Source organism: Manacus candei, unplaced genomic scaffold (assembly GCF_025592945.1).
Source record: "Manacus candei isolate 608988 ecotype Guabito, Panama unplaced genomic scaffold, ASM2559294v1 h1tg000005l, whole genome shotgun sequence".
In the NCBI taxonomy this organism is placed as follows: domain Eukaryota; kingdom Metazoa; phylum Chordata; class Aves; order Passeriformes; family Pipridae; genus Manacus; species Manacus candei.
Genome location: NW_026138053.1, coordinates 21,673,481 through 21,701,418, shown reverse-complemented (window position 1 = coordinate 21,701,418; position 27,938 = coordinate 21,673,481). Strand labels below are relative to the sequence as shown.

Here is a 27,938-nt window from a genome sequence, read left to right as displayed (position 1 = left end):
TCTGTAGGCTGCCATTCTAGTTTTAGCTGCTAGACCACTGCAAATGTTCTTGTGTCTGTGTGTTCTTGCAGTTCAGTCAGTACCTGTGTAATACAGCATTGCTTTCTAGCAAGTTGTGTACATTCAGGAAAACCATTACAGGATATAAAGGCTTTTTTTGGGTAGATTTATGTACGTGGGTACTTCTGCTCTATAACAGCACAGGCAAGAGGAAGAACTACATCTTGAGTTTGAGTCAGAAGATGACATGTGTGATGGTCTTTACTGTCTTGTGGTATTTCCATACTCTTCAGTCATTGTTTTAGCCTTATCACAGATAACTCTGTAATGTGCATGAGCGATGCTGTTAATTATGATCGTGATGTGGATACGTGGCTGATTAATTTGGAGATCGAATTAATGTGTTGTGAAGGTATGGGATTGAAACTCCAGCCTCTCTTTGGGCAGTTGAGTGGTGAGGGGTTAGCTTCATGTGCTTTTTATGGTGGTTGCTGTGTATAGGCATATGTCATCCTTGTGGGATGCAGAGCAGTTAGACTAGTCCTTTTCTGCAACTGTGTAAGTAGGAAAGGAAATAAATCAGCAAGGATAGACAGTATGTTGAGCTCAAAGGGTCTGACTTGTTTTGCTTGTTATCAGGCTCTACTTTTCTGTCCCTAGACCTTATTTTTTGTTTTAGTGAACTCTTCCTTCCTGTTCTTAGTAGGAGCTGAGATGCCTATCTCCCTGTTGCCTAGAGATTTGCTAATTTTGTCTCCTTCCCCATCCCTTCTTTCAGTCCAGGGCACAGAGACCCTGGCAGTTGTGCATATACAGCGTGTCTCTCATTGACAACTGGATTGTTGGGAGCCTGTGGAAGGTTTCTGTTATCTTGTGTATGTTTGTGCACATGCACCTGGGAGTAGTATTAGTTGGGAAGACAGTATGGGAAGGGTGCACTTTCGTGGCGTGGGAGGAAGCTGGAGATGAAGGGAAGTGCTGCTCAAGGAGAAAGATGGTGTTTTGGAGTGTGGGACCAGTGCTGTGCCTCCTTTAAACCTCCTGTGCAGGAAACCAGCCTTTGTGGGTTTTGTTACTCTTGGAGCAATTTTAGAGGACTGTTCTCACCACCACAAGCATCAGTTTGGAGACTGGTTTGTTGAACTTAAAATTTCCTTGTTGTAAATGTGGAAGAGTAACTCAAACAATTTTCTATGCAGGATAACATTTTAATTTTAGTTCAAATATATAAAGTCTCTATGAAAAATGCAAATCAGCCCCCTCTGATCTCATGTTCTGAGTCATGTGATTTGCAGTGTGCTCTGCATTACTTGCTGAGAGGAAGAAACCCTTTTCCAGGTAATTTGAGTAATGGGAAATAGGTCTCCATTAGTTGCATAGCTACTGGTAAAATGCTTAACATATTTGTGGGATTAGTCTGAAACATGGATGAGATGTACTGGGCTGTGGATTTGTGTCATGATGAAGTCATCAAGCACTGGCCTAAGCACGCACCTCTACAGTGTCATGTGTCAGCTCCTGAAGCATCCCATGGGACAGCTTGGGCTCTGCCTTTCTGCCAGCAGTGTGCAGTTGGCTGGTTCCTGTGAGGTTGGTTTGCTGTTGGTCACACGGTGTGGGTTTGGGGATGTTCCTGCTGCTGACTGAGACAATGTTAAGGGGTTTTATTATTCAAAACTGTTGGATACCACTGTGAGCTATTCTTTGGTAAACCATTCATCTGTGATAAGCTTTTTTTAAATCCGTGCCAGATTTTACAATCAATAAACTGTAGTTACGTGAAAAATTGAGTTAATGTTCACTTGAGGTATAAAATGTGTCTCTGAAAATATACACACGTACATGCACACAAAAAAAGCTGATTGCAAATTATATGAACAATGAACATTTGTAACAGCCACCTGAAGACCATGGAATTCAAGACAAGGTTATATTTTCAAGGCATAGATTGACATTTCCTTTAGTTTTAATTTTTAATTTTCAGGCATAGTGTTTAGAAAAGTAAGATTTTTCTATCTGCCTCAACCAAAATATCTGAAGTGAGGAGTAGCTGGTTGTCTTAGGAGTTATTGGAGGGGTGGAAGGAAAGAACTTATTCTTTCTTCACATCTTGGAGCCTTCTGGTGAGAGGTGGACATTGAGCTTGGAAGCACCTCAAAGCTTTTAACACCCTCCACTGCAGTGCTCTTGTAGGGCATGGGTAGTTCTGCTGTGGAAGAAATTTCTCTTTACTCTGCTGATCAGTAAATTGCTTAATGCCCATCATTGTTATTTCAGTCAGCAGTTGTTATTGCTGAAGCTGCCAAATATCTGTTTGGTTTTGGGACTTTTGGTAGAGTTGGTCGTAGCAATGTTGAGCCTGTTGTTTCCTGTTTGAGGCTCTGCACAGAGCCAGGGTTTGGGAATGGAAATTTAGCGTCTAGTTACTTGGGCGTTTTTAACCATTTCTGTGAACTTTGTTTTCTACAAACCAGAGGTCCAAACTGTATTCCTCATGCGAGATCATTCTCCAGTTTAAAGCCTGTAGGGATGTGACATTTAAGAGGAACCAACTCCTACAATTGGGAGGGAAGTTTTGGAGTCACTCAGATGCATGTTAACATGTGTGAAGATAGCTGATGGTCAGTCTGAGAGGTCTGGAGGAGAGAGTGCACAAAACCTGAAAAAACGGGTGTGCTGTTTCAATGCTTTCTTAGCCCTGGTTACACTCTGGTTGGGTAACCCAAGATTTGTGCTGAGTACTGGCATTGCAACTTGTCACTTTTCACTTCAACCAAGACCACGTTGAGACTTCGCTGTCAAGGTGTCTTTGTAACTCATGGCATACAGCACGTTTTTTGCAAAGACAAAAGCTTGAAGAACAGATTTGTTAAAATTTGATGCTCTTGGGATTGTAACCCCTGGGATTCCTGACTAGTGACCTCTCTCCTGAGGCAGCCCAGCCCTGTTAAAGGGACACGAGGGCACTTGAGTTGTTTGCAGGTAGTGCAAGCTGCAGCTTCCTCTGGGTCATTGGCTCAGCAGTCACTGCTGTGCTCTTGTGTCTCACATAGCAAGTAGCTTGGTCTGTAAATCCAGGGAGACCTGTGGATAACAGGAACTCTAAGCAGTAGTCTAAAAAAAATCGGTGTCTGTAGCTTGAGTAGTGTTACACAGGGAATTGGAAAGCTGCACCAGGAGAGTTAAGGAGCCCCCTTTTATCTTCAGGGTGGCCAGGGAGACACCAAAACATTCACCCATCACATCTTAACAGCAGCAAAGGCCCTTGGGAGGATGTCTTCCTTCCTGTGGGCCGGGGAGGAGGGAACAGTATCTCTGCTTCCTACAGCCCTTTTAACAAGGATTTCAGGGAGATTGATGCTAACAGCTTTGGTTGTTGTCCCTGTTTACCGAGGGCAAACACTGCTAAACACTCATTCATCCTGGAGCATCATGCTAATGTAGGCTATGCAGAAGATACCTGAGGCGTGCCCAGAGGCTATGGGTGTTTTGCTCCAAACACAAATGAACTGGGAGATCTGGAGGGAAATCGTCTTAGGTAGTCTTGGAAGGAATTCTTGTTAGATCTGTGTGCAAGGTCAGCACCTTGTCGGCGGGGAGGTGGATTCAGCCCTCTCTTTGCCTCAGTTCAGGCTTAGGGTTTGGCTTCTGGAGTGTCAGGAGAGAGAGGCCAAGTCCATTTTGGACTCTAGAGTATCTGTTTCCTTACCTGTAAAAAGCAGTGTTGAAGCTTTTGGAGCTCAGTAATACCCCTAGTAATTTATATGGCACTCCTGGATGTTTCTGTGATTTTTTTAAAGGTGCTGTCTTGGGTGAAGAACTCGTTTTCTTCGTGTAACTTTAGATGTTTATCCTGCTTGAAAATATACAGGTATTACTGAACAGTTTGTATAGTTATATGTGGAGTTTGGTTGAGGCATTCTAGGATCATATAGGTGTAAAAGACCAGGGAGTAGAGAGAAAGATGAGAGAGAGAGACAGAGTGAAGCTATTTGTATTCTAAGTAAATGACAGTAAGTGTAAACTGGGCTGGAAGGGGAGAGAAGGATCACATATTGCTGCTGAGAAGTTTGGCTGGATTTTGTTAGGAAGAGGAAACAAGTAAAAAACCAACAGGGTGACCAAAGTGGAAATAATCTGATCAGAGAGAGAAGGAAGATCATATGCTTTGCTTTCCAGGCTGACAGAGGTTTTGGGTTGATTTTTAGCAGTTCATATTTTAAAGAGTCTCTTTTTTTCTTTTTGTCAGATTATGTCTACTTCGAAAATTCTTCAAGTAACCCTTATTTGATACGAAGAATAGAAGAGCTCAATAAGGTAAACATTTTTTTCCATCAAGTCTTTGAAGTTAATTGAATTTATGATCTGTTTGATTTGATTAAAATCAAAACAATTCTTTAGCAGTTCACTGGTAATTAGAAGCTTAAAAATACTTTTGTTCTCTGATAATTTTCTGGAATGCTTTAAGACCTTTTTGTTCTTTGGTATGAAAGGACTGAATGTCAATGGCAGGTCATTCTCAAGGTGATTATGCCCCCCTTTAGGGCAGGAGATTTCTGAGGTTCTTCAGTTCCATGCCAGGATCGTGGAAGATAAAGATAATATAACAGTTTGCCTAGAGGATAGAGAGCTTTAGTGTGATCTTTCTTGGGGAAGACTCTTGCTCAACAGAAAGATTTGTAACTATTATCTGCTTCCTCAGACTTTATCTTTGCTGGTTGTCCTTTGGGCCTGTGCATTATTTCATCTGCCAAATTCCCTTTCAATGGATCCAAAAGGGTGATGGTTTGTATGTGGGAAGGCAGCTGAAGTTCTCAGTGCTGAACTGAGCTCCTAGCTGAGGAGGTAAGACTGTTCTGAAGCCATTAGCTGTGTCCTAAACATACCACTTCGTTGGGTTTAATTACCAGCGTTGTTGCAACCCATACAGAAGGTTTGGATTTGAATTTTCATTAGCTGACTAAAATTAAGTATTTTTCTTCAGCAACCAGTGATGGAAAAGCATGTAGTTCTAAAAGAGTTACTTGGAATACAAAATGTATCAATTTGATGACAAATAAAGAATCTGAAGGTAAGGACATCCTTGTAAACCCTTCTTTCTTTTTTTTAGTGGAGGTCTTTTACAGAAATATCTTCTCTCTTCCCTTAAAAAAATGCGAGTGAGTTCTTAAAATTTTCCCAGTGGATCCTTAGCTGTGAGGTATCACCAGCTGTGCTCCACTTGTCACAGGGTGCAGATTTGTCAATCACTTCCTAGAAAGCATTGTTTTCCCCTCTTATTTTTCCTCTTCATTCTTCCCCATACCTTTAAAGAAATGAACTTTGAGCCTGGATCTCCCGTCTTGGTGCAACTCTTGCTTGAGCTGTAATTTCTCTGACCTACTCTTTGAAATGGGTCTTTCAGGTTGAAGTTAATCCTATATCTTGTCCTGCCTTTTTTCACTGAGTGCAAATGAAACCTGGATAATTAAATAAATCAGATAAATTTCCATTGTAGCTGTCTGTGTTTTAAGAAGATGGCTCCTGCATTTGTATTTTAGTTCCTCAAAATTTGAAAGTTCTGACATATTTAACAGAAAATGGTAGAAAGTGTGCATGCTTTGTCCTAAAAACTGTTATTCTGCAAGGGAAATACTTGTGCATTTATGTGTTGTCTGGTGGTTTTTTCTTTGTGGTAGGAAAACTGGTCTTATAACAGTTGAAACTTTTCCTTCATTCACATCTTAGAAACAAGCATGTACATGAGTTTTTGTTTCCTTGTGGACACTACCCTTTTTGGACACTTCCCAGCATGGAATTTGTGTTTTAGTCTTCTAGTTTCTGAAACTGCGTGCCTTCATTATGATTTTCCAAGACTCTTGAGCAGTAGGATACAATTCTTAAGCTACATTTTCATTATTTGGTTTATTTTAGAGGTACCAAATTGTCTGGTGCTGTTACAAACCAGGAGGTTTATTTCCCCTAGAGCTTGTAAAAACCCAGTTTCACAGTTTACCAAGTGCCATCTTACAAGTAACTGATCACCTGTGTAATATTAAGAGTTTAAGGAAAACAATCTTTCAAAAATTCAGACCTTTTTTATGTGTTGCCACTGGTGTAGAGTTTATTACCTGATCCAGCTTCCTTGGTTCTCCTTCTGGAATGATTTTTGTTGTATGTTTGTCATTGTTTAGCTTAGCAGTGCTGTTAGATAAAGAAAACCTTACTTGATTTCTTTTGTGAAAATAAGAATGGCCTGGTTCTTTCTTGCTTTCCTGCTGCCCTGCAGAGTTTGGAGGACAGTCTAGATCTGAATTCTGTTGTTATATTTCACAGTTTTTTATTAGGATTTTAAAGATGCATTTGAATTTCGCTTAATGTAGGTATCGCCTCAATAATAGCCAAGTGGCTTTTTAATATGTTGTAATTGCAGGTAAGTGTGGGGTTTTTTTCTTACCCCTTGAAACATCTGTAACCTAAAAATGGTGATCCCACAGAAACAATTAGGAGGGAAGGACCAAACTACCTGGAATTTCCCTACCCTGGAAGGGATCGTGCTGGAGTTTGTGTGTTAGATAACACGTGCAGATGGAGGTGCTAAAAGTAGATGCTGTGTAGCTCCTGTGCAAAATTCCAAATTATTTCTGCAGTTCCTAGTCAGTGTGAACAGTTCTGCTCTTGATTAGTGGTCAATTTTTTTCTTTTTTTTTTTTTCCCCCTGTTTCAGACTGCCAATGGAAACGTGGAAGCAAAGGTGGTGTGTTTCTACAGAAGGAGAGACATATCAAGTACACTTATTGTATTGGCAGACAAACATGCAAGTAAGCTTGTTTGTGTTCAAATTAAATTGCTTCTATGCAAAATTGTCAAACTTGGATATGACTTTGATATTTGAATTCAAGTATCAATCTTACTATTCATAAATGTCTCTTTTCAGTGATTTGCATTACTTGTTTGTCTGACTTCTCTTTCTACTTGCCCCCCCCGCTTATGTTATTTTTTGTTTTTCCTTTCCCCTTTCCTTACACCTTTTAAAACCTCATTTGTGTATAGTTTGATTGGGGGGGACAACACGAAAGTTTTCAGTTAGAGCTGAGTAAAAAGGATCATCCTACTTGCCCTAGAGAAGTGAATTTTTTAATTTTTGGAATGAGAAGGGAGTATTCTCCCTGTCTCATATTACTTCTCATGAATTACTTGGTTTGGTTTGTAGATTAAAAAAAACCCTCAAACATTCTTTATAAGTAAATCAAATAGACTGATCAGAGGAAACCGACTTGAAATGTGGCCAGCTTGAAACCTGACTAACAGGATTTCTCTTTACATTTCAATATTAATATTTTTTGTAGTGACACAGCTTTTGTCTGAACTTGTTCAGTAAATACACTTAAAAAGCAGAGAATTTTAGGATCTGCTATCACTGTTTTGAATATTTCAAGCTCTTTTGTTCAGAAAGGAAGTGTCTATGCTGAGAGGAGACTTGAAACTTAGAACTTTTTTTTTGAGTATTATGTTCTGATTTTTAAAAAAAGCATGAAAATATCATAAAATTCAGAAGGTTATTCATGCTACCTTACATCAGCCTCCCTTGTGTGTATACATTGTGTAACTAATTTCTTGTTTCTTTGGTTTTAATTTTTTTTTCTTATTTTACAGAATGTTGTGTTATGTAGGCATGTAGTCCTCTCCCAGGATGATCAGAGGCATGTAGGAAACCTAACTGAGTAGATAATAATAAGAAGAATAATAAATTCTTATGTCTAAACAAGAATTTAATGCTACAATTCTTTTTCAATTATAGAAACAGTTTTAAAACAGAGCAACATATTTACATGACGTTTGGCACTTTATGTGAGGTGCTTCCAGCCTGCTCGACTCCATTCAAATTGCCAGGGAGAATTAGATTTAGGTTTATTACACCTTCCTCTGCCAGTTCAACGTCCCTCTTGCCCCATCCTTGCAAGGTGATGGATACAGTACTAATATAACATTTTCCAAAACAGACATATTGAAAGGGAGAAAAAGACTGAGCGGGTGGAGTTACAGAACTGTTTTTTCCTGTAAGTAGAGGAGTGTGTGAGATGTAGCTGTTCAGATTGCTTAAAATTTAGCAAAAAGCATGGACAGCCATATGAATCCTTGTAATTCAGGGCACATGCATAAATGAAAGAGAAGCAATCAGATATGGGCATGTGAGAATTATGATTTAGCTGGCAAGCATTATTGTCTTTTAATGTGCTGCTTGGTGTATATATGAATAGAGTGATGTATATGTAATACAAATCTTACATAGTTTTACTGCATGGGGATTGATTAAATCAGATATTCAGTTTTAACAATGAATATAGTATCTTGCTGTGTTCTCACTGCTGTAATGCCATTGGGGAAAACATGCAGCAAAACTAGTCCCTTCTAATAAATTTGAGTATTTTCTGTTGTAGATTGGAATCTGTCCAAATAATTCCTCCATTGCTGCCATACCTTGAAGAAAAGGTCATGAGGCACTGAGATGGGGTTTGGCTGCCTGGCAGAATTGTGGTGGCAGGCAAAGCTTTTTTGATATCTCTTCAATACAGCAGTATCTGAGAATCCTGAAGCTTAATAGGAGCTTCACCATAAACAACATGACTATTGATTCCTTCATCTGTGTCTCACTTCACTAGATTTAGTAAAGGAAGCAGGTAGGAAGGATTCACAGAAACACATGTCTGAGACTGGCAATGAAACATGTTTGAACCCATATAAATGCTCTTTGAATCTGCAAAGGCTGATTTCTCTTTGTGATTAGAAACTTAAATGGTTTTTTTTTTAATGCAAACAAATAATTCATTGTTCATGTTCATATGTGTTTGAAAGATGGGAAAATTCTTCTATAGCACAATCCTATTAATGGAGCCACCAGAGACAACTGAGGCTGCCTCTTAGGGTAAATTTCATTAGTAACTAACATTTTCTCCAGTATGTTTCTTTCTGGTGCAGAATAAAATTGCTACTCAATGACTTCCATTTATTTAGATAGATGTGCTGTTCTGTGGCTTCCGTTCTTCCTAAGGAGGGAGAAGAGAGTAAAATGAAGGTTTTGGACAGCCATTAGTTCTTTACTCTGAAAAAAATATCTACATCTTGCATGATATAATGAAATTAAATTTTGTGGATGTTAAGATTCTAGTACAGATACCCCACACTGTCACTGACTTTGAATTCATTTCCATAAAGTCTCCTGTTGCCTCATTTTGATGCATTTGCAGTAGATGTACGTATCTGCATCGCTGATCTTTTAACTGCCTTTGTTCAGCTGATTAATGGAGCTTTCTGACTGCAGACATTTCTGGATTCACACAGTCTTCTGTTTAAGATGCCTTTATTTCAGACCTACTGTTGAGATCAGTGCAGTGAGAGAGCCAAGTAATGAGAAGATACGGCCAGAACGTGAATGGAAAAATTATATATATATATATATATTACTCTTCCAATAAAGGAAGGAAAAAGGTGTGATTGTGAAATGAATGTTTTGAAGTTTAAAGCAAAAAAAGCCACTTTAGCTTGTATGATCCATCAGATATCTAAAACAGACAAGTCTGAAATGTTGTCTTTTCTCATAAGTCTTTACACAGAGAAATGGATTGGAAACACCTTATTCTGTAGTTGGTGGCTGTAAATTAACACCTGATGTATGCAACCTGATTCTTGGATTTGATCTGTGATCTTACTATTTTTATCATATGATATAAAGCTTATCTGGGCTGTCCTGTAAATCTTTCAGCCTCATAATGTCTTCCATACATTGTTAGCACTTTCTGTTCATAAGCCTTTTTAATCACCTTGCAAATTATTCTAGGGAATTTCTCCACCTGTTTCTGAAATGAACCTGCTTCACCAGTAGGAAACTGTTTAATGTTCTTGCTCAGAGACTTCATAGTGGTTTAAGAGAGATACTGTATGCAAAGAAGATTGCGGGCAGGTCTTGATGGAAGAGAAATGGGAAAGACACTTTACTCCTCAAGCTGCTGTTGGGTGCTATCACTACATACTTTCTCTATATGTCTTATATAGTTTTTCATAATCAAGTTAATATTTTCAGCAGCAGGAATACAGCTTCCTATCCTCTCTTCTAATGATCCACCCCCATCCATGTCTGGATACTTGTGGGTTGCCTTAGGACACAGTTTTCACTTCATAAAAATGTTTATCCCGATTTGCAAAGCAATGAGTGACCAGTTGGAGAACTGAGTAGTTAGTGCTGGCTGGTTTGGCAGATTTGTAGTTAGTTTTCAGCAGCTGATGTTTGGCTGCCAGGCACACATAGCAGAATGGTTTGGCAAGTGCCAAAGCTTCTGAAAATAAATGTCTTGTAGCAGTTAAATGTCATTGCTCATTCAGTCCATGAGCTGCATGATACCTGCATGCCTAGAGAGGTAAGGAGTCTATTGAGAATTTTTTTTTTACATTTTAGATAACACCAATCTAAATAAAGTTTGACCATAGCTTCACAAATAAGCTGTTTTTATTTTATTTCTTCCATTTTATTCCCCCTTTCCATTTTTTCCCAACACCACACTTGCAGATTTAAGAGGAGTCAAATTCACATATCCACTAATGACACTTTGGCTCTGTTGTTACTGAGAGGAGGAAGCTGTGGTTTTTCTCTTTGGGAGCAGTGCAGGGAGGGAAGATACAATAAGTGTCCAAAATAGTGTCTGTTTTGCAGCCATGGCCACTATTACAGGTAGCAAAGACGATGACAAGGAATTTGTGGCAGGAATCCTAGTGGGATGTCTTGATGATGTGGCAAACTCCTTCTAAAGTGTCAAGGTATAAGGATTTTTAGTTGTTTAAACTTTCATCATATTTTCTATAGCTACAAATCAATCTGGTTTTTGGTAGAGAGAAAATAAATAAGGCTAAGGCTTCATACAGACCATTTGAAACTGAACCTGGAAGAAGGAAACTGGTTTTGTATTGTTCATTTATTCAAGTGCAGCATTTCTTTAATGTCTTTCTAAGGTCCTTAGATGAACTGTTAGAGCAGCAAGAGTTACAACTTCCTTTGCTGCTGAAGGAGCTGTTATGCAGGTCACCAGCGCTGGCTTTACTGTGTTTCCCAATGTTTTGGCTCCAGTTTTTTCCTTTACATTATTTTGTTAGTGATAACCTTGTTAACTAATTCTTCTGTCACTACAGACTGTCTCCCTAGTTGGACAGCCTGGTGTGCTCTCTAAACCTAATTTCTGTATCTTGTTTACCTTTGTGCATTTCTGAATTCTGTCATGTAGCTACTTGTAAAACACCCAGAATGCAGAGAAAGGGCTGATGCTTTCTACCTCTGATGTTGTTGAGAGTCCAATCTGATCTATGGCAAATTGCTATTCTTTCTAGTGTCTAGCAAATATTGATGTTTAATTTCACATCTCACACACCCAGTCATTTTAAATTACAATTACTGCCTCTTGGGTTTCTCCTGCCAACTCAAAGTTTACTCTTCCTAATTATTTTCCCCATATATGTTTGCTTTCACATGAGTCTTGCTGTTTGTGCTCAGTCTGTCTGTCTCTTGTTCCCAATATAAGTCATCTTCAAGCTCTGTTAATGTCCTGTTAATGATTCTGTCATCAAATATCAAATAATACTTAATCTAATATGCTCCTTGCAGCATTCCACTGGCTGTTTCTGCATAGCTGATATATCACTGTTTGTTATTACGGTTAAATGTTTAGTTTCAAATCTGCACAAGCACATCTATCAGAGAGATTAATTTTGAAGTAAGGCTTTAGGAGAGCATTGAAGTCCCAATATACTGTACCTCCTGTATTCCCATAGCACTTACTCTACAGTACTGTCAAAATGCAGGCAAGTCTTTCTGAAAAGATTTTTTGGATATTTTATAAATATATATATATATATTTTAAGACTATGGTTCTTACTTCTCATAGGCCACCATTCTTGAGGATGGAGTCTGCTTCACTTAGAGTGTGAGTGGGTGAGCTGTAGGAAGGTGAAATGCAGATGTGTCAGACAGACTTGACCTGGAGCTGTGGCTGGGACAGACCCTGTTGTGGTTTATACTCTGATTTAATAAGCTTTTGCTGTCTGTGCAGAGGTGGTGATATGGTGTCAGTGGGGTGTGAGGTGGTATTGGTTAGTTTTTGTCAAGGTGCTTTTGCATGACTTCAGTGAGGTAGAGGTTCCTGTCCTGGATCCAGTCCTGTGTTCTCCCTCAGTTCCGAATGCATTTGCCAGTTTCATTCTTTTCAGTGCTAAATCATGCCAGTGGAAAAGGAGAGAAGATGCTTGTGTAGATTTATTTGTTTGTTTGTTATTTCTTGGAATATTCTTACCTCTGTCTGTCTGACAGTTTTGCCTCTGTGCGTGTGGGGAGTTGTTTGTTACCTGTAGAAACTCCTGTCTGTTTTTAAGAAAAAATGTATTGTGCTTTTTGATTTTTAAAAGGCTGTGCATAGCAGAGCTGGAGTAAGAACAACATGTGTGCTTCCCCCCACCTGTGTGTTATTACAAAAGCTAGACACATAAATAAAACACTAGTTGAAAGGCAAGCCTACCTGAAGGGGTGCAGTTCCTGGGATTAGCTTGGTTGTGCTGGTGCTTTTGTTTTGTTTGTGGATTTGACTGGCACGCAGCAGTTGACACACTTTCTGGAAAAATGTAATTTTTAAAAGCTCTAGGCTATCAAATATACTGAAGATATTAAGTATTTTAGGTTGCTCCTTACAGTGTTTTCCCTGCATTACACAGGGCACTGCTGTCATTCTCCAAAGCTGTTTTAAGTATAAGCATGAACTGCCTTTTCATTTGTGCATCCTTCGGTTTTCAGGAAAGCAAGCTTGGAACTTGCTGACTTGTTTGTGGATTGCTGCTGGTGTATTTATAGTGCAGGATAGCAGGCACAATATTAATTTTCAACTAAAACAGAATCCACTTCAGTAAATAAATTGCAGACCCATGAAACTGTGGCACAAATGTAAATTTGGTGTTCCAGTTCCCAGGAAAATATTAAAACCTAAAGTGCCTGCTGCTGTATGCTTAACAGCTTGTGTGCTGTAACAGCTATTGTATGTTGCAGTCTGGTTTAATTATGCTACTATTTTTTTCCTTCCTTGCTGGAGCAGCCTACCTGAGGGACAAATAAACCACAGGTCTATTTTCAGGACAGTAAAACAGTGATAAATTGTGGGGAACCTGTAGGGTACATAATTTTCTGTCACCCCCTTTGGCATAATGTTGGCCTATTTAAAACTAAATGCAATTTTAGTGTTTTATAAAATTGAGAGCTCTCATTTCTGCTTGCTTTATTTTTTTGGATAACTATAAGGATTATAGTTAACTAATCTTAAGGGTATGTAAATCATAACTGTACCTGTGTGTGTTTCTGACTAGCAATGTTTCTTGGCAACAACTGTTGAATTAAGCTGCAGGCAAAAGTCTGCTCTTTGAGAGTAATGCTGCTGTAAAATTAGAGTTTTACAATTCATGTATGAGGCTTTACAGCTCATTATGCTACAGTCTGGGAAACCTTTCCCATGATTTTGCAAAATCCAGTAACTGCCTTAATTTCTTAGAGAAGGAAAAGTCTGATATCTTCTTTCTCAGTTCATCATGGAGGACCTTTGCAGCTTTTTTTAATGAGTATTTTGCCTTTTACAGCTTTATTTTGCATAACTGGCAGGATACTTGCTAATGAACACAAAACATACAATTTATTTCTTACAAGACAGGTGCCTGGAGATGTTTTGGATCAGTTGTGTATCGGTGTGGATGTGATTTCATGTATTTACTTGGGCATACATTTAAGAACTGGTTGGATGGAAATTGGATGCCTTGAAGCCAGACATGGTGGATCCTGACTGTTGAAATGCTGGAGTGTTGCAGTTGAATGTGTGTGGTGGTGTGGTAGGGTGGAGTGGCAAGACTGGCCTTAGGCACTTGGTTACATTCCAGTTAATCTTGTGGCTGTGATCTATTGGCTGTGGTTGGAGTGAGGAGAAGAAAATATATTCATTAAATAAACTACCCTTTTCAATGGGCATTTCCTGCAGATGCTGTTGAGGTCAGGATGGGACAGTGTGATATCCTGAAAGAAGAGTAGGGTTTAAGAGAGCTGATGCCTGGAAAAGAGGAAAGACTTCACTTTTATTGCCTCACTCAAAGTGTGTCAGCTTCTGCCTGATGAATCTGATGGTGCATTGGTGGTCTCCAAAAGCAGCTCTCTCCCCTCAGAACTTCTCTGTTGGTAGCAGATTTGTGACTTTCAGCTTGGTGAGCCAGTGTGAGTGTGTGAACCTGAGGTGATTTGATCCCAATGGTGAATGAATAAATACATTCTTCACAGGCATCATTTCAATTATGTAATTGTTCAGTTGGCTGAAATGTGAGAATTCAGATGAAGGTAGATTTAATCTGGTTGTTTATTATTTAGCAAAGGTTTTAGAGCAGCTCATCCCAATTGGCTCAGAATCAATTCTTGCCCTGTTCTTGATGATCAATTTTGTCTCTTTATCACTAGGAGAAATGGAAGAAGAGATGGAAAATCCAGAAATGGTTGATTTACCAGAGAAACAGAAGCATCAGCTACGACATCGTGAGTTGTTTCTCTCACGACAGCTGGAATCTCTGCCAGCCACACACATTAGGTAATGACTGTTTTCTTCCATCTTATTCAAAAATCAAATAGCATTGTTATTACTCAAGCATTCTTCAGTGTAAGATCAAGTTCTGTGTATAACTTCAGCAATACCATCTTGTGAATCACATGAGCATTTACGATGTTTTTTCATAAGATGTTTCTCTTTTTTTAGAGGCAAATGCAGCGTTACTCTGTTAAATGAGACAGAATCCCTTAAATCATATCTGGAACGGGAGGTAGGAGCCATTTTGTGTATTGTAAAGCTTGAACAGTTTATTCTGTCACAATTTAGGATTGGTGCCTTTTTACAGGTTTTCTAGAAAGAGGACGATTCTTTCATTTCTGCACGTACTGTGCATTGTCAGTGGGAAGCTCTAGGTCCCATACCATTTGCATTCTGCTATAAAATTTTGTGGGTCCAGGGGCCAGACCTGGTGTTTACACCCCTGTGACAATAAGCTGCCTCTCCTTCTGTAAAGAGAGCCCAACTTGCTCCTTACTTTGCCAGACTGAGGGTTCAAACCCGGGGGCTGATGCCCCAGCCAAGTCAAGGTGGGAGATACAGTAACTGTAGAAGGGGGAGCAATACAGCAAACTGTGTTTCTATATATTTGCTTTATCCTGAAATCATACAGATTTATGTTAATATGCTTTAAGCTTGATCTTGCCTCAGATTTGAGGAGCTTAGTTCCCTGTTCTTTGAGTTCACTGTTTAAAATACTTATCTGTAGTCCTTCATATGCCACCACAGACACTCAAATCCCTGAAAAACTGCTTGTCAGGTGATATCTGAGTCCTGCAGAAATTTACTCAATCTCTTTAAAGGTACCTCAAACCAACCACTTGAAACTGAATTGTCTTGCACAGTTAATCATCATTCAGAGTGTAAACATTGGGGTTTACTTTTTCTAGGTATTCTGTTATATTAAAAATTGCTATTGTATTTTTAAAAAATATATTTATATACCTTTAATTGTGACCAGACCTCTGACTGTGTCAGACAGTCTTGGAATTTGACAGTCTGGGAGCTTTACTTTGGGAGATTAGCAAAGAATTTCAGTGTATTATTATTTGAATACATCTGCAAGCAAATAATTTGCATTTGAAAACTTTAAAAGGTTATACAAGAAAGGAAATCTTACAATTAAAAACAGTAGGGTGATGGTCATTCCTGGCTTTTAAGACAAGGAGAAAACAGGTCTTTTTTTACAAGGAGCATACTGCAGTCTCTCTCATAGCTGGGCTTTCTTTTTAAATGCTTTTTTAGCTTTCTTTAGTATTTATTTAAGCATAAGATTAATTTTAATCTGATACTTTAGTTTAAGAGAATTTTAAACAAAGCATAGGGATTAAGCAGTCGAGTTTCTCTTTGGAATGTGAAACCAAAAAAAATCTTGGGTCTGCTGAAGGATGCCAAATGGCAGCACATCAAACAAGGGACGTTGTATTCAGCAGTGCTTGTAACCAGTTAGCAGCCCGGGATATGCCAGTTGGAAAGCAAAAGTTAATCAAACTGAAATTGGTTTAGATTTTCTAGTACCCAGCTTTTAAGTCGTGTTTGCTCTCGATTGCTCCCCACGTGGTTTTGTTATCGCTGATGTTACAGGTGGGTATGCTGAGACAGAAGGGAGCTGCCTTCCTCTAATCGTGCAACTGCTCCGTTGCAGATGTAGGCACAAAAAGAGATTTTTTTTTTTTTTTCATCCTTTTGAACTCTCAAAATGCAAGATGAGTGACGTGGGTTATTTTTAAAACTGAGCAGGCACTTGGAAATTTCACAGAACGAGAGAGTTCCCTGAGTGTGTCCTGTCACTTAGCATGGCATTTTGCTGTGGTGCAAACTAGCTTGGACAAATGGCAAAAAAAAGCTCAGAACACAAATGTGCTTGGGTGGAGGGTAAAGAGATTAAGAAAAGGAGATAGTTTGTTGCCTGATAAATTCCTAACACTGGATGGTATTGTTTTGAACTGTTTCTTCTTTCCCCACGCCTCCTGTTCTTAATCCATTCTTTGCTTTCAAAATGTTTCAGGACCGTTGTTTTGTTTTGTTTTTTTTTTTAACATGGCTGCTGTCAATAAAGTCTAAGCAGTCCCAGGGAATCTGTCATTTGATTTCTTAAATGTTATGACCAGTAAAAGTAGGCTTTCAGCCCAAGGGTGTCTGCCTTGAAGCAGGTTAAGCGCACAGACACAAATTTTTAGCGAGATAGTAAGCATAGCAAAATTACATTTGTGTTATCTCTATTTTCTTCCTTCCACCCCTCTGTCATCTTTCTCAGGAAGATTGCCTTGTTACATTTGAAAAGCAGGCTGAAGGGGACCAGCACGGACTTTTAATTGTGCCTGGTAAAACTGGGTTTGTAGCAGGAGTGAGGAGCAGGAAGAAAGAGGGAAAAAAAAAAAGTAACTGGAAAACCTGAATTTTCTGTAGATACCAAATTCCCATGGAGATCAAGAGAAGGGCATAGCCAATTATGGCAAAAGCACTAGATTTCGCTATTCTGCAGGAAACTATTTTATATGTACCATCTACTTTACAGCTCTGCCTGAATATATCCAGACGCTTGTGTGAATTTGCCTGCTGAGCAGATGTCTGGCATTTCTGTTCCTTTTGGTGCCCCCCTAAAAATAAAATGTTCTCTAGTTAAAATATATGAAATACATGAAAGTAAGTTTGCAAGCTGTAATGAGCTAACCATTATTTCTGTACTGTACTTTCACTTTGGGCCTGTCTTTTTTTTTTTCTAGTTCTTCTGCCTTTTCTTAGTGGCTTTGGTTCTTGGCTGTAGCTTTGGGTAGCTTAGGGGCTTGGGTAGAGAAGCTCTGAGCATATGTGTCTGTCTAACAGCTGGGAGACGTAGAAAGTCATGATTCAGTTTTAATTGTCTTGGCAGGTCATGTTAATTTTTCCGAACATGTTGGGTGTTTTCTGGAGTCTGAAATTAAAAGAGGAAACCCTTCTCTTTCTTGACTACTGCAGACTCAGCATACACAGTTGTGAAAGCTCAAATGATCATGGAACATCTTGAACAGCTGTTTTTTTGTTGGGAACATCACTCTTGTAAAACCCTTGTGAAAAATTGTTCTTATCAAATAGTGGTGATCAAGAGTTCACAAGTGCTGTCAAGTACACAAGGATCTGGTTTGTTTCTTAGACCATGGTTTGCATTGGCACTAAACTGACATTTGTTAATGTTTTCAGAAATCCCACTCAGTTTGCAAGAATGAATTTCATATCTATGGGGGAAGGTGGTAGTGGTATTTTATTATCTCTGGAGGTTACAGTTTCTGTTGTATTCACACTTGGACCCTCCAACTTCCATCTTTTCCGTGTTGAGGAGGTTCTGGTTGGGAAGAAGCTTTTAGTTCTTTTGTTGAACCTGCTTGATTTGAGACAAAACTGGATAAGATACAACAGGATGACCTGAGATTGGTAGAGAAGGATGGGGTTTATTATATATATTAGAAAATTCATAGTGATAACCAATAAAAGAGAAGCAATAGGGCATCCAGCAGTCAAATACCATGGCAGAAAACCCCTCCACAATGTGTGACTTTCCCTGGCCAAGAAAGACTCTAAAGAAATTGCCTGTTGAATAGGTCTTCCTTGGGACCCACTGTGTTATACTACAGTGTTTGGGTTGCATATTTGCTGGGCAACGTGCCTCGAAAGCATTAATGCTGCACTGCATCTACTTTGTCCTGCATTTAGGTATTTTAGAGCTGAAACAAATAAAACACTGTATTTATAACCTGTAAACCTGTGAGACAAAAGCTTTTCTTACATTTTATTCATGCAATAATGCATTTTCAAAATATTGTAATGTCTTCAGCTTTGTGTATGTCAGGGAGCAAGAGACCCAGATTTCTTTACATAGCTGTAATATAAATAAGTTTTCATGTACTCTGAAGCTGCCTTCTGTCAGGAGGTTGATGTAATTTGACCCTGGTGCCTGTGGGAGTAGGAATCATTTTTGTCAAAAGTATCATTTATTTAGGATGCAACCAAATCCCCCCACCCCAAACCCAAATACAGACAACCCTTCTAGTAGAAGTTCAGTTCCTTTCCAGAATTTTTGCTATGTTACTGTGGAAATTCACAGCATTTTTTTTTTTTGTCTGGGGAGGTTTTGTGTGACAGATTGGGAGACTCTCTTTTCCTTTGCCACCTCTTCATAAAGCTGAACAGGGCTTGAAACTGATGCTGGTTTTGTCCTAATTTTTGTTGCATGCTGTTGACACATACAAATATAGGGAAAGGGAAAATGAGGTGAGCATGAAATGAGATGTATTTAAAGAGAGTGCCTGCTAGTGACACAGAAATATGGGGAAAGGGAAAATGAGCCAGTAACCCAAAATGTGAAAAATGGCACATCACATGTCCTGTTTCTGTTCAGAAACATTTCTCTTCCTTGGTGATGATGTTGCTGTGGACAGAGGTTACAAAAGGTCTATTATGCCATGTCCTACCAGAGCTCTAATCCTGCCTAGTATCCCACACTTTGGTGGAGCATACCTGGTCTCTGATGTGTCACTCAATAGCTACAGCTAAGTACTTATCCATGCAGAAAAGTTTAATTACTTATACTATGCAGTTTTAAGTAGTTAAAATATTGGCTGTTTTCTTTCCTTGCCCTGGCAGAACATTCCCATTCTGCTATGTCTTCTAGCTTTAATTTTACACACCCAAGTAACAGAAGCTAAGCAGCTATTTTAGCCTTTTTCTCATCTACTTGAACAAAAGCCACAAATTAATGTATTGCCACCTGCAGCTAATTACTGCTGCTGCCAAATCTGCTGCCCCTCTCCCAGTAACAAACAGAAGGAAACACGGTGATTTAAGCTTAGATGGTGGCAGGCAAGAAGCTGGTCATCAGTGCATCTCTGTGACAAGGAAAGCTGAGCACATCCTGGTCTATATTAGCAGGAATGTAGCCAGGAGATGGAGGAAAGGGATTCATCCCCACACTTCATCACTAGTGAGACTGTTTTGGAGTGTTATGTCCAACTTTGGGCCTTCCAGCATGAGAGACATTGACAGACTGGAGCAAGCCCAGCAGAGGCTGTAGAACTAGTCTGGGTCTTCATGTCTCTATGGGGTTGCATTAGTCTGGCTGTAACACTCTGAAGTTATGTTTCAGTTTGTACCAATATTTCTTTGCAGATAAGTCACTGGCATCTAGTACTGCTGTTTTGGGATATGGGAAAATGCAATTTTGTGTTCTGAAACAGCCGATAGGATTAAAAATTGTCTCCTGGCCCTTCTGAACTTTTCTTGTGCAAGAGGATCCTTGTTCACTTCAGTTTGAGAGACTTCATGTTAAGGGAAGGGCTGCTGTTAAGGAGAGCTGTTACACTTCCAATGTAGAAGGAAATGGCAGTGTTTAAATAGGGTTTTAAAGCTGGTGGTTCATTTATTGTTTGCTCACCCAATTTTAAAATCTGTATATAGGTAATAAAACCAAGCTTAAAACGTAAAAGCTGGGTAATACCTATGTAAAGCTGAAAATAAAAGCTAATAACACTGTTTACCTTTTTGCTCTTGTTTTATTTTTAGGATTTCTTCTTTTATTCATTAGTATATGATCCTCAACAAAAGACTCTGCTCGCTGATAAAGGAGAGATTCGAGTTGGAAACCGATACCAGGCAGATATAACAGACTTACTAAAAGAGGGTAATTTCTGTAATTTATTTAAATTGTCAAGAGTCCACATTGAATGTGGCCACTTCTTTGTGTGCAGCCTGCCAAGGTGTGGGAGGTGGAGGTTCCCACTGCCAGGCCATGTGTACAAGGATGGTTGGGTTTGTTGAGGCTGTTGCCCACTGAAGGCAATTAGTTCTGTTTCAGACTGGTCTTTAAATGGGCACTTGTCCAAATCACAAATGTTGTTGAAATAAATTGAATTAATGGGCTCTCTCGGAGTTTGCACTCTTTTTATTAGGAGATTTCAGAATTTCCATGGGAAGCACAAATTTCCATCGTGTCTGTAAAAGCCTTTTGTGTTTTTAATCAAACCTCACTTCCCTATGAGAGCCCCTCCCAAATTACTGCCAGTTAAATGCTGTCTGCCCTCATCAATCTGCCCATTATTGCCGGGTGCCTTTTCCCTGGAGCCCTCTCCCATTCCCAGTGTTGGCTGCCAGCCTAGACTTCTCACCTGCAGAACAGGCAGAGGGAAGAATTTGCTGGCTGGAGTGTGTGGTGAGACCTCAACCTGCCCCCACTGTGTCATGGAGCAGTAGGACACAAGGACCCTGGCCCAAGGAAAGGAAGTAGCAGCAATAAGCAATACTAGTTACCAAACAGTAACTAACTTTAAATTTATTTGTCTCTGCACAGACAAATCCAAAAGATCACCACCCTACAGATCCAAAAGTGGGTGGAGAAACTGAGAGGGATGGGGAGTGTTGGCACCTAACTGTTCTTTCCTGAGCCCTGTGCAATGCATGGGGAAAGGTCTGTCAGTACCTTCTCCTAAGAGACCAAGGGTTGTGACCCATGTTGGAAAGGCCCTATCCAGACTGAATGGGCCAAGATGTGAAAGCAGTGAGATGCCTCTGCTGTCTTTAGGAGCTTTGCTGATATTGTTAGTCTCATGCTAGAACAGGCAAACAGGACTCTTGTTTAATTTGTCTATGAAACTGGTATTTATTCAACAGCTGGGCAAGCATCCTAAGTGAGGGTGAACTAATTTGAAAGGAATCCTCTTCCCTCAGCGGGCCAACATGGGGCTTCAGAGAGGATAATCTCCAGACGTTTTAAAGGGAACAGAAAGAAGAGGAAAAAAGTTTCTCCTGTGTTTTTCCAGGGTGTTTTGGTTTGTATAGAATTGGGAAAATAAAAACAAAAGTGTCTGATGCCATGACTTACCCCTTAGAAAGCAGCTGATGTGAGTTGAACCAGTTACTTTTTGCCTGCTCAGAGCAGCTGGGAGTGTGTCTGTTTTCCTGAAATTGCTGCAAGATAAAGGAGGAAGAGAGGAGCTGAGGAAAGAAACTGGAAAGAAACTGTCTAGTTCGGAGAAGGATGTACTGTTTGCCATGACATGTCCTTTGAAACCAGTTATTGAAAATCTGATTGCCTGATTCAGATGAGCTGTGTTGCTGTGTCTGTCAAGATGAAACTGTCACGTACAAATAAGTGAATAAAATTTTCTCAGTGGCCTGTCAGACAGAGTAACTGAGATGGACTACGAGTGACATTATCGTGAGATAAAACAAACTAGATTAGTTTGGTTTTATCTATTAAAAAAATAATCTAGAAAGTACTTTTATTTTGAAAGAACCATGCTAAGCATTTCTGATTTGTTTTTCAACCAGGTGAGGATGATGGAAGAGATCAGTCAAAACTTGAAACAAAAGTTTGGGAAGCCTTTAACCCACTAGTAGACAAGCAGATAGACCAGTTCCTGGTGGTAGCACGGTAAGAAGCTTTTACCTCTCTTTTGAAGAAGTAAATGTCAGTAACTCTTCCAGGCACTTTAAGTTCTTTATTAGTATGAATGCGAGTTTTGGTTGCTTGATTCACTTGCTCCATTTTGAAAGATGGACATTTAACATGCCTTCCTGGGAATTGCATGACTTTAGGAACAGCTTCTCAGATTTACAACTTAAACAGTTTCATTAAGGAAGAGCAAATGGCATGTAAAACCGATCCTGAAATTGGTGAGGTTTTTCAAATGCTTTGGCCAGCGTGCAGCAGACTTAGTGAGCTAAATTCTTGGCAGTTGTTTGCTCGGTCCATTTTCTGCCTTTTTCAAATCCAATGACATTTTGACATCCATTAACAGTTTGCTAAGAATTCTAGTAAATGCTTTTGATGGAGCAAGGATGCTTTCTAAGGCCTAGATTCAAAAAGGTAGGCACAATAAAATAGAACCCTGCAAATCTGTACTGATGATGTTCTTATTTAAGCCGAAAGCAATCTTTCTTGATCAACTTTTCGTTTTTAAAAGGTTCTTGAACTAATTCATTGTTATGCATTTATATAAACAGAAGACTATATTAAATTTTAGGCCATCATAGCAATTGGTGACCGAATAATTTGGAGAAAAAAAATAAAAAGGTAACACACTTCACATTCTGTGTGGTTTAGGTGCCTGCTGCAGCCAAGGGCTTTAGCCCTGGAAAACAGAGTTAAGCCTTTTTGGATGAACCCTGGATCTGTCAGCCTTCTGGTTCTTTCTTTTTCCCCCCTCTTTTGTTTTCGTGTGGGTTGGTTTGGAGTGACTGTAGAGCTCCTTTGTGGTGGGGTTTTCCACCTTGTGTAGGCTTCTGGTGGCAAAGCTGGTTTTAGTGGTTCTTTCTGTCTGTTCAGTGCTGCCCGCTGGGTTTGCCGGTGCAGCCGCTCTAATGAGAAGCACTGAAAAAATTCCTTCTGTCCAGAATCAGCAAAGCATTCCAGTTTATAATTAGTTCACACACACACACACAAATATCAGTTCAACTAAAGCTGTGGATGGGGGAGTTGGGAAGTAGGGATGATGGGGATAGTGACTGGGAGGCCAAGGAGAGGGTGAAGTGTGAATCGCCACAGACACTGGGATGGGGGAGGCTGCTTTGGATTTTGGCCAAAATTAGATATTCGATGACAACTAGTGCTTAAACATTTACCTTTCCTATTCCTGCACTGCTTGGCATTAGTGTGTTCCTCTGTGGGCTCAGCTAGTTTTGGGAAGTGATCTGAGTGGAGGGGGAAAAACCTGACCCACCTTCTTTTTGTTGTTGTAGTTGCTCAGAGGAGTTCAGCTCCAGTTCCCTTATGCAGGAGGACAAGTGTTTCACCCATGTGATGTAGCAAGCAGGCAGGGGAGTAGGAATGTTGAGAATCGATGTTTATGTTAAAGGTTCCTTCAACTAATTTCTTTGGGAATAAGATGAAGAGCATGGGGATCGTAGCCTCAGATGCAGAAATGACTGGTATTGTGAAGTATCTGAGAATTGCTGTGTTCTTATGCAGGCTTTATAATAAATATTATATAATATTAAGTTGTAAAATAAATATTGTTTTTAATGTCACTGAAACCTTTAGAAAAATGTTTGCATTACTGCATTTTTCCTGTATGGTCTTGGCATCTGTCTCTATACCTTCAGACAATGCAGCACTGCTCTTGTGATTGTGGAAGAGACTATTGCCATTCATAAAGCTTGCTTGTGCTCAGTTCCTTTTATAGCTTAAATCTGTTGAGAGGTAAGGGATAAGAGAGCAGGTCAGAACTCCCTGTTGGTCATCCTTCAGTCCTTCTCTGTTTCCTCTCCTATGCCTAAGCCTCTGTGGTCATATGAATTAAGTAAAGCGTTGATAATAACAAACCACATCGAAGAGAACGGTCTCTGGCTCAGAATGAGCAACAAATCACATCCTCTTGTAACTGAGAAAGTGTTGGCTGGGTGTTTATATTTGTGCTGGGTTTGCATGCAAAGTTAGTGCTGTGTTTAATTTCTTTCAGGTCTGTTGGTACGTTTGCCCGAGCGCTGGATTGCAGTAGTTCTGTCAGACAGCCAAGTTTGCACATGAGTGCTGCAGCAGCCTCCAGGGACATCACACTGGTGAGATTTTTTTTAAGAGGACCTTAAGTTTGTGAGAGATGCAAAATATTCACCTCAGCAACAACAGTTGGCAAAGAGAGAGGGGCAGATGGATTGTAATTGTGGCCTGCTGTGAAGCAGACCTTGTCTTTGTAAAGGAATCCTTTAGTTACAGATGAAGTAACTTTTTCTGGCCTTGGGCCTCCTATGATCCGTCATGGATAGTTCTGTGAGGTTTTTTTATTGTTGTTTTTTAGTTTTATTAAAATATTCTGATGACATGCTTTGCAACCCGTCTCTTGCATGGGCTTGGTAGCTGCCTTGAGAAGAATGCAAATGATTGTCTGCCTGTCTGTAATGTTACAGTGCCAGAGTGCCACTCCTCATCATTTCCCCAACACCAGACTGTCACTGGCATCCTTGGGCAAGATTGTCTAGGGGAAAAGCTTGTGGTCAGATAAGAAATGCCAGTGGATCCAGTTGTTCTCTTTGATGAACTCCATTTTAGAATACCTGAGGAGTGGTATTGTTGTTAACATTTTATAATCATAAATGTTGCTGAGTAGATCAAGGAAAGAGAAAACTTGAACTTTTATGCATTTACTCATATCAATTCCTCCCTCGCAGCTTGTTCTCAGCCCTTGTAAATCACAAGTTGCTCAGCTTTCTGAGGAGTAATTGCTCCTGAGAGTCATTCTTTTTTCCTACTCAGCTGTGATGTGCAACTTAAATCTTTTTTGGGGCTTCTGGCCTTTGGGGGGAACCGTATGTGCATGTTGCTACTCTTATTTTTCATATAGGCAATTTTTGTGGTAGTTAACAGGGCTGCTCAGTCTTTGGGGGAGTGGGTCTATCCCTAACTAACAGTATTGTTGCAGTAGTGGTGCTGAGTAGGAATTATTGATACACAAGGGCTTGTATTCCACACCCCCCACTATTGCTAGTGAATGTTAGACTTGTACGCTGACAATTGCAGTGAGTCTGAGGTTGGAACAGTTTTTACTGACTTTGTTTGGGGTATATATAGAATACTGCACTCTCAAATTTTGGTGCAGCATTTGTCATTGCTGTTTCACTGCTAAGCATTCCCCCCCCCCAGATGCTTGTCCTTACATTTCTCTTTCTCCTTTGCAACCATGTAGTTCCATGCTATGGACACTTTGCACAAAAATGTCTATGACATTTCCAAGGCGATCTCTGCGCTTGTGCCACAAGGTGGGCCGGTCCTGTGCAGAGATGAGATGGAGGAGTGGTCTGCTTCAGAGGCAAACCTCTTCGAGGAAGCACTAGAAAAATATGGAAAAGATTTCACTGACATTCAGCAAGATTTTGTAAGTATATAAAGGAAGGGCCCCCGTGGTGACCGGTTCTGATCAGTGACAGAGCTGGTTTGCAGCTTGTCTAAACTGTGTTGTTTTTCCTCGTGTTGAAGAAGAGGGCTTTGAACTAGAGCATGTGTCTTGCTGTAAAGTGGGGAAAGGCAGACCTCATACTGATGACAGCCTGTTGTACAGTCAGAATTTCAAATCACAGATGATTGCTTTTCCTTTAGAGATGTTAATTTAGAATCATCTGCTCCACTACAGCTGAGGGAGGATTTAGGAAAGTGTTGTGACAGCCGAGCTGCTCTAGATTAATTTGTGTTTGAAGGAGAGTAAGTACTGGGCCTTCTGAAATATGAAAATGTAGTCACTCTTACAATGTGATTTCAGAAAGGGCCTTTGAAAGTGTTCAAATGGAATCCTGGACATCCCAGGGAAGTGTCCTGTAGTTTGGCCAGAGCTCCGTGCTAGGTACTCAACCCGTAGATTGAATGGAGCACTGTAAGGAGAGCCAAGTTTCTCTGTGTCAATGATCAAGTCCTCTGGAACAAAATAAGTAGTTTCACTGTTGCTTGTCCAATGCTCTAATCTTTTAGACAGAGGGACTGGAAAACAGCACAACACTCTGTGGTCCTGCTGAAATCCTCGTGCTTCTCATGCAGAGAATAGAGCTGGCAGAGCATGATTCTGTTAGTAGTTTGTTTTGGGTTTGTGTTTTGGTGGGTTTTTGTTTGTTTTTTTTTTTTAATAGGCCAGCTCCATTGAAACCAAGTAAATTGGAACTGGGATACTGTAGTTGTGGCTCTTGCTTGAGTCTCTCCTTCTCAGAGAGTCTGAGCCTGTGGGCTCCCTTCCACATTGTGCCTCTCTTGAATGGTTTACTGTGGAGCCAATGCACCATGAAGATCTACCTGTAACCTGCTCCACTTCTACTCTGAAAACTATGTTTCTGAAAGGGCATTTAATTTAACTTGTGTCCCATGTGCATCTTATGTCCTTGGGAGATTCAGACACTGACTTGTCTTCTATTTTTTTTCCGTGAGGAGGGTTAGTAGTTGCAAGATTCTGCTACAAACTGTCAGTGAGAGGAATCCTGTGAATTTGTGAGTCTGTGTGCCAGCTCCCTTCGATGACTGCTGCTTTTCCTTTGTGTCCCTAGCTCCCATGGAAGTCCTTAACAAGCATAATAGAATATTACTATATGTGGAAAACTACAGACAGATACGTTCAGCAGGTAAGAGAGTCAGAATCACCTCTTCCATTCTAACCAAAGTTGCTTTCCTTGCCTGTGAAACTGAGCCTTGTTGCTTTATTCTCCCTCTTGGGGTTCAGCCTTTCCGTTAGGTGGGTTCTGTTATGATCTGAACGATTTCCTGTCACTAAACCCTTCAGCTGCTCTGTAGATACAAACAGGTAGCAGTGGCAGGAGTACATTGTTTTCATGTTTGCTGCTACCCTGTTTGTTTGGAGCTTTCCAATGTCTGTTTTGGAATTCAGCAGAGGAAGGCAGTGCAGTTACTTTCTGCCTGTAGAGTTCAAGGTCAGCATTAACTTCACTGACTTTTTTTGGGGGGGTTAGCTGCTGTACAAGAGGCACCCACGCTGATTCTCTGCTGCTCCTGCCAATGACTTTGGTGGCAGATGCATGAGACTCCCCCATGTAAGCTCTGCAAGTGAAGTGTTTGTCTGGGAAGTGTTGAGGGCTCAAATTCCCAGACACGTTATACTTGAGAATCAACTTTGACTGGTGTTTACAATCATTTTTATCTCTACGTGTTTAAATATGAAGGCTGGTTGGTTCCTGAAATAAAGCAAGCACAATTGAAGCAACACGCAAAATGTTGCAGAGTGTCAGTTGCTGAAAACTACTTACAATATTTAATAGGAAAATCAAGTAAAAGAAGGGAGAAATTTAAAATGCTGAGGCATCTATTTGAAGTATCAGAAAAATTGGAGTTAATCAAAATACTTTGCCTTAACATGCTTCCTTGGATATTCAGCCTGGGGTAAAGACTAGATGCCTGAGGCATTGACCAATGTTTGCCATGTGCTAATATTTGGGCACCTTGATCTGTAATGTGATTTTTTTTTTTACCATTTTCTTTCTGGTCAGGACACTGTTTAAATTGTAGAAGGGTCCTCAGGACAAACAAGAAACATAACTGATACAAAAAAAAAAAGACTTTACTTTTAATAAAATTATTAATGGCATCTTCATTCCAATATTTTCCCAAGTTCATTCTTTGATTGAAACTTTTCCTTCTGACAAGGAAGGTAGGAAAGTGGGATGGTGATGGAAGCTGGTGGGGAAAAATGGTTCTGGAGAAATGAAGGCATGGTCTTTCCTTCCCCATTGCTATTTCCACTTCCATAAAGTTTGTCATTACATAAGGAAAACTGCAGAAGGGATAGCTGTGCAAAATACTTTATTTGTTCTTGCAGCAGTTAAAAAACACAACAAACTTACATT

At 39.9% G+C, this 27,938-nt stretch overlaps 1 protein-coding gene across 6 annotated transcripts in view; it reads left to right on the top strand.

Annotated features, from left to right (window-relative positions):
- The window catches only part of MTA1 (metastasis associated 1), a 229,881-nt gene that overhangs the window by 163,684 nt on the left and 38,259 nt on the right, over positions 1-27,938 (top strand). For 5 of the 6 annotated variants that reach the window (XM_051805099.1, XM_051805091.1, XM_051805081.1 and 2 more), the window contains exons 2-10: positions 4,250-4,317; positions 6,707-6,800; positions 14,498-14,624; positions 14,790-14,853; positions 20,175-20,292; positions 21,939-22,041; positions 24,068-24,167; positions 25,289-25,477; positions 26,628-26,702. In XM_051805099.1, coding sequence (XP_051661059.1) covers positions 4,250-4,317; positions 6,707-6,800; positions 14,498-14,624; positions 14,790-14,853; positions 20,175-20,292; positions 21,939-22,041; positions 24,068-24,167; positions 25,289-25,477; positions 26,628-26,702 — 938 coding nt within the window. The remainder of the gene's footprint in view (positions 1-4,249; positions 4,318-6,706; positions 6,801-14,497; positions 14,625-14,789; positions 14,854-20,174; positions 20,293-21,938; positions 22,042-24,067; positions 24,168-25,288; positions 25,478-26,627; positions 26,703-27,938) is intronic. The other variant, XM_051805107.1, reaches the window with a different exon arrangement.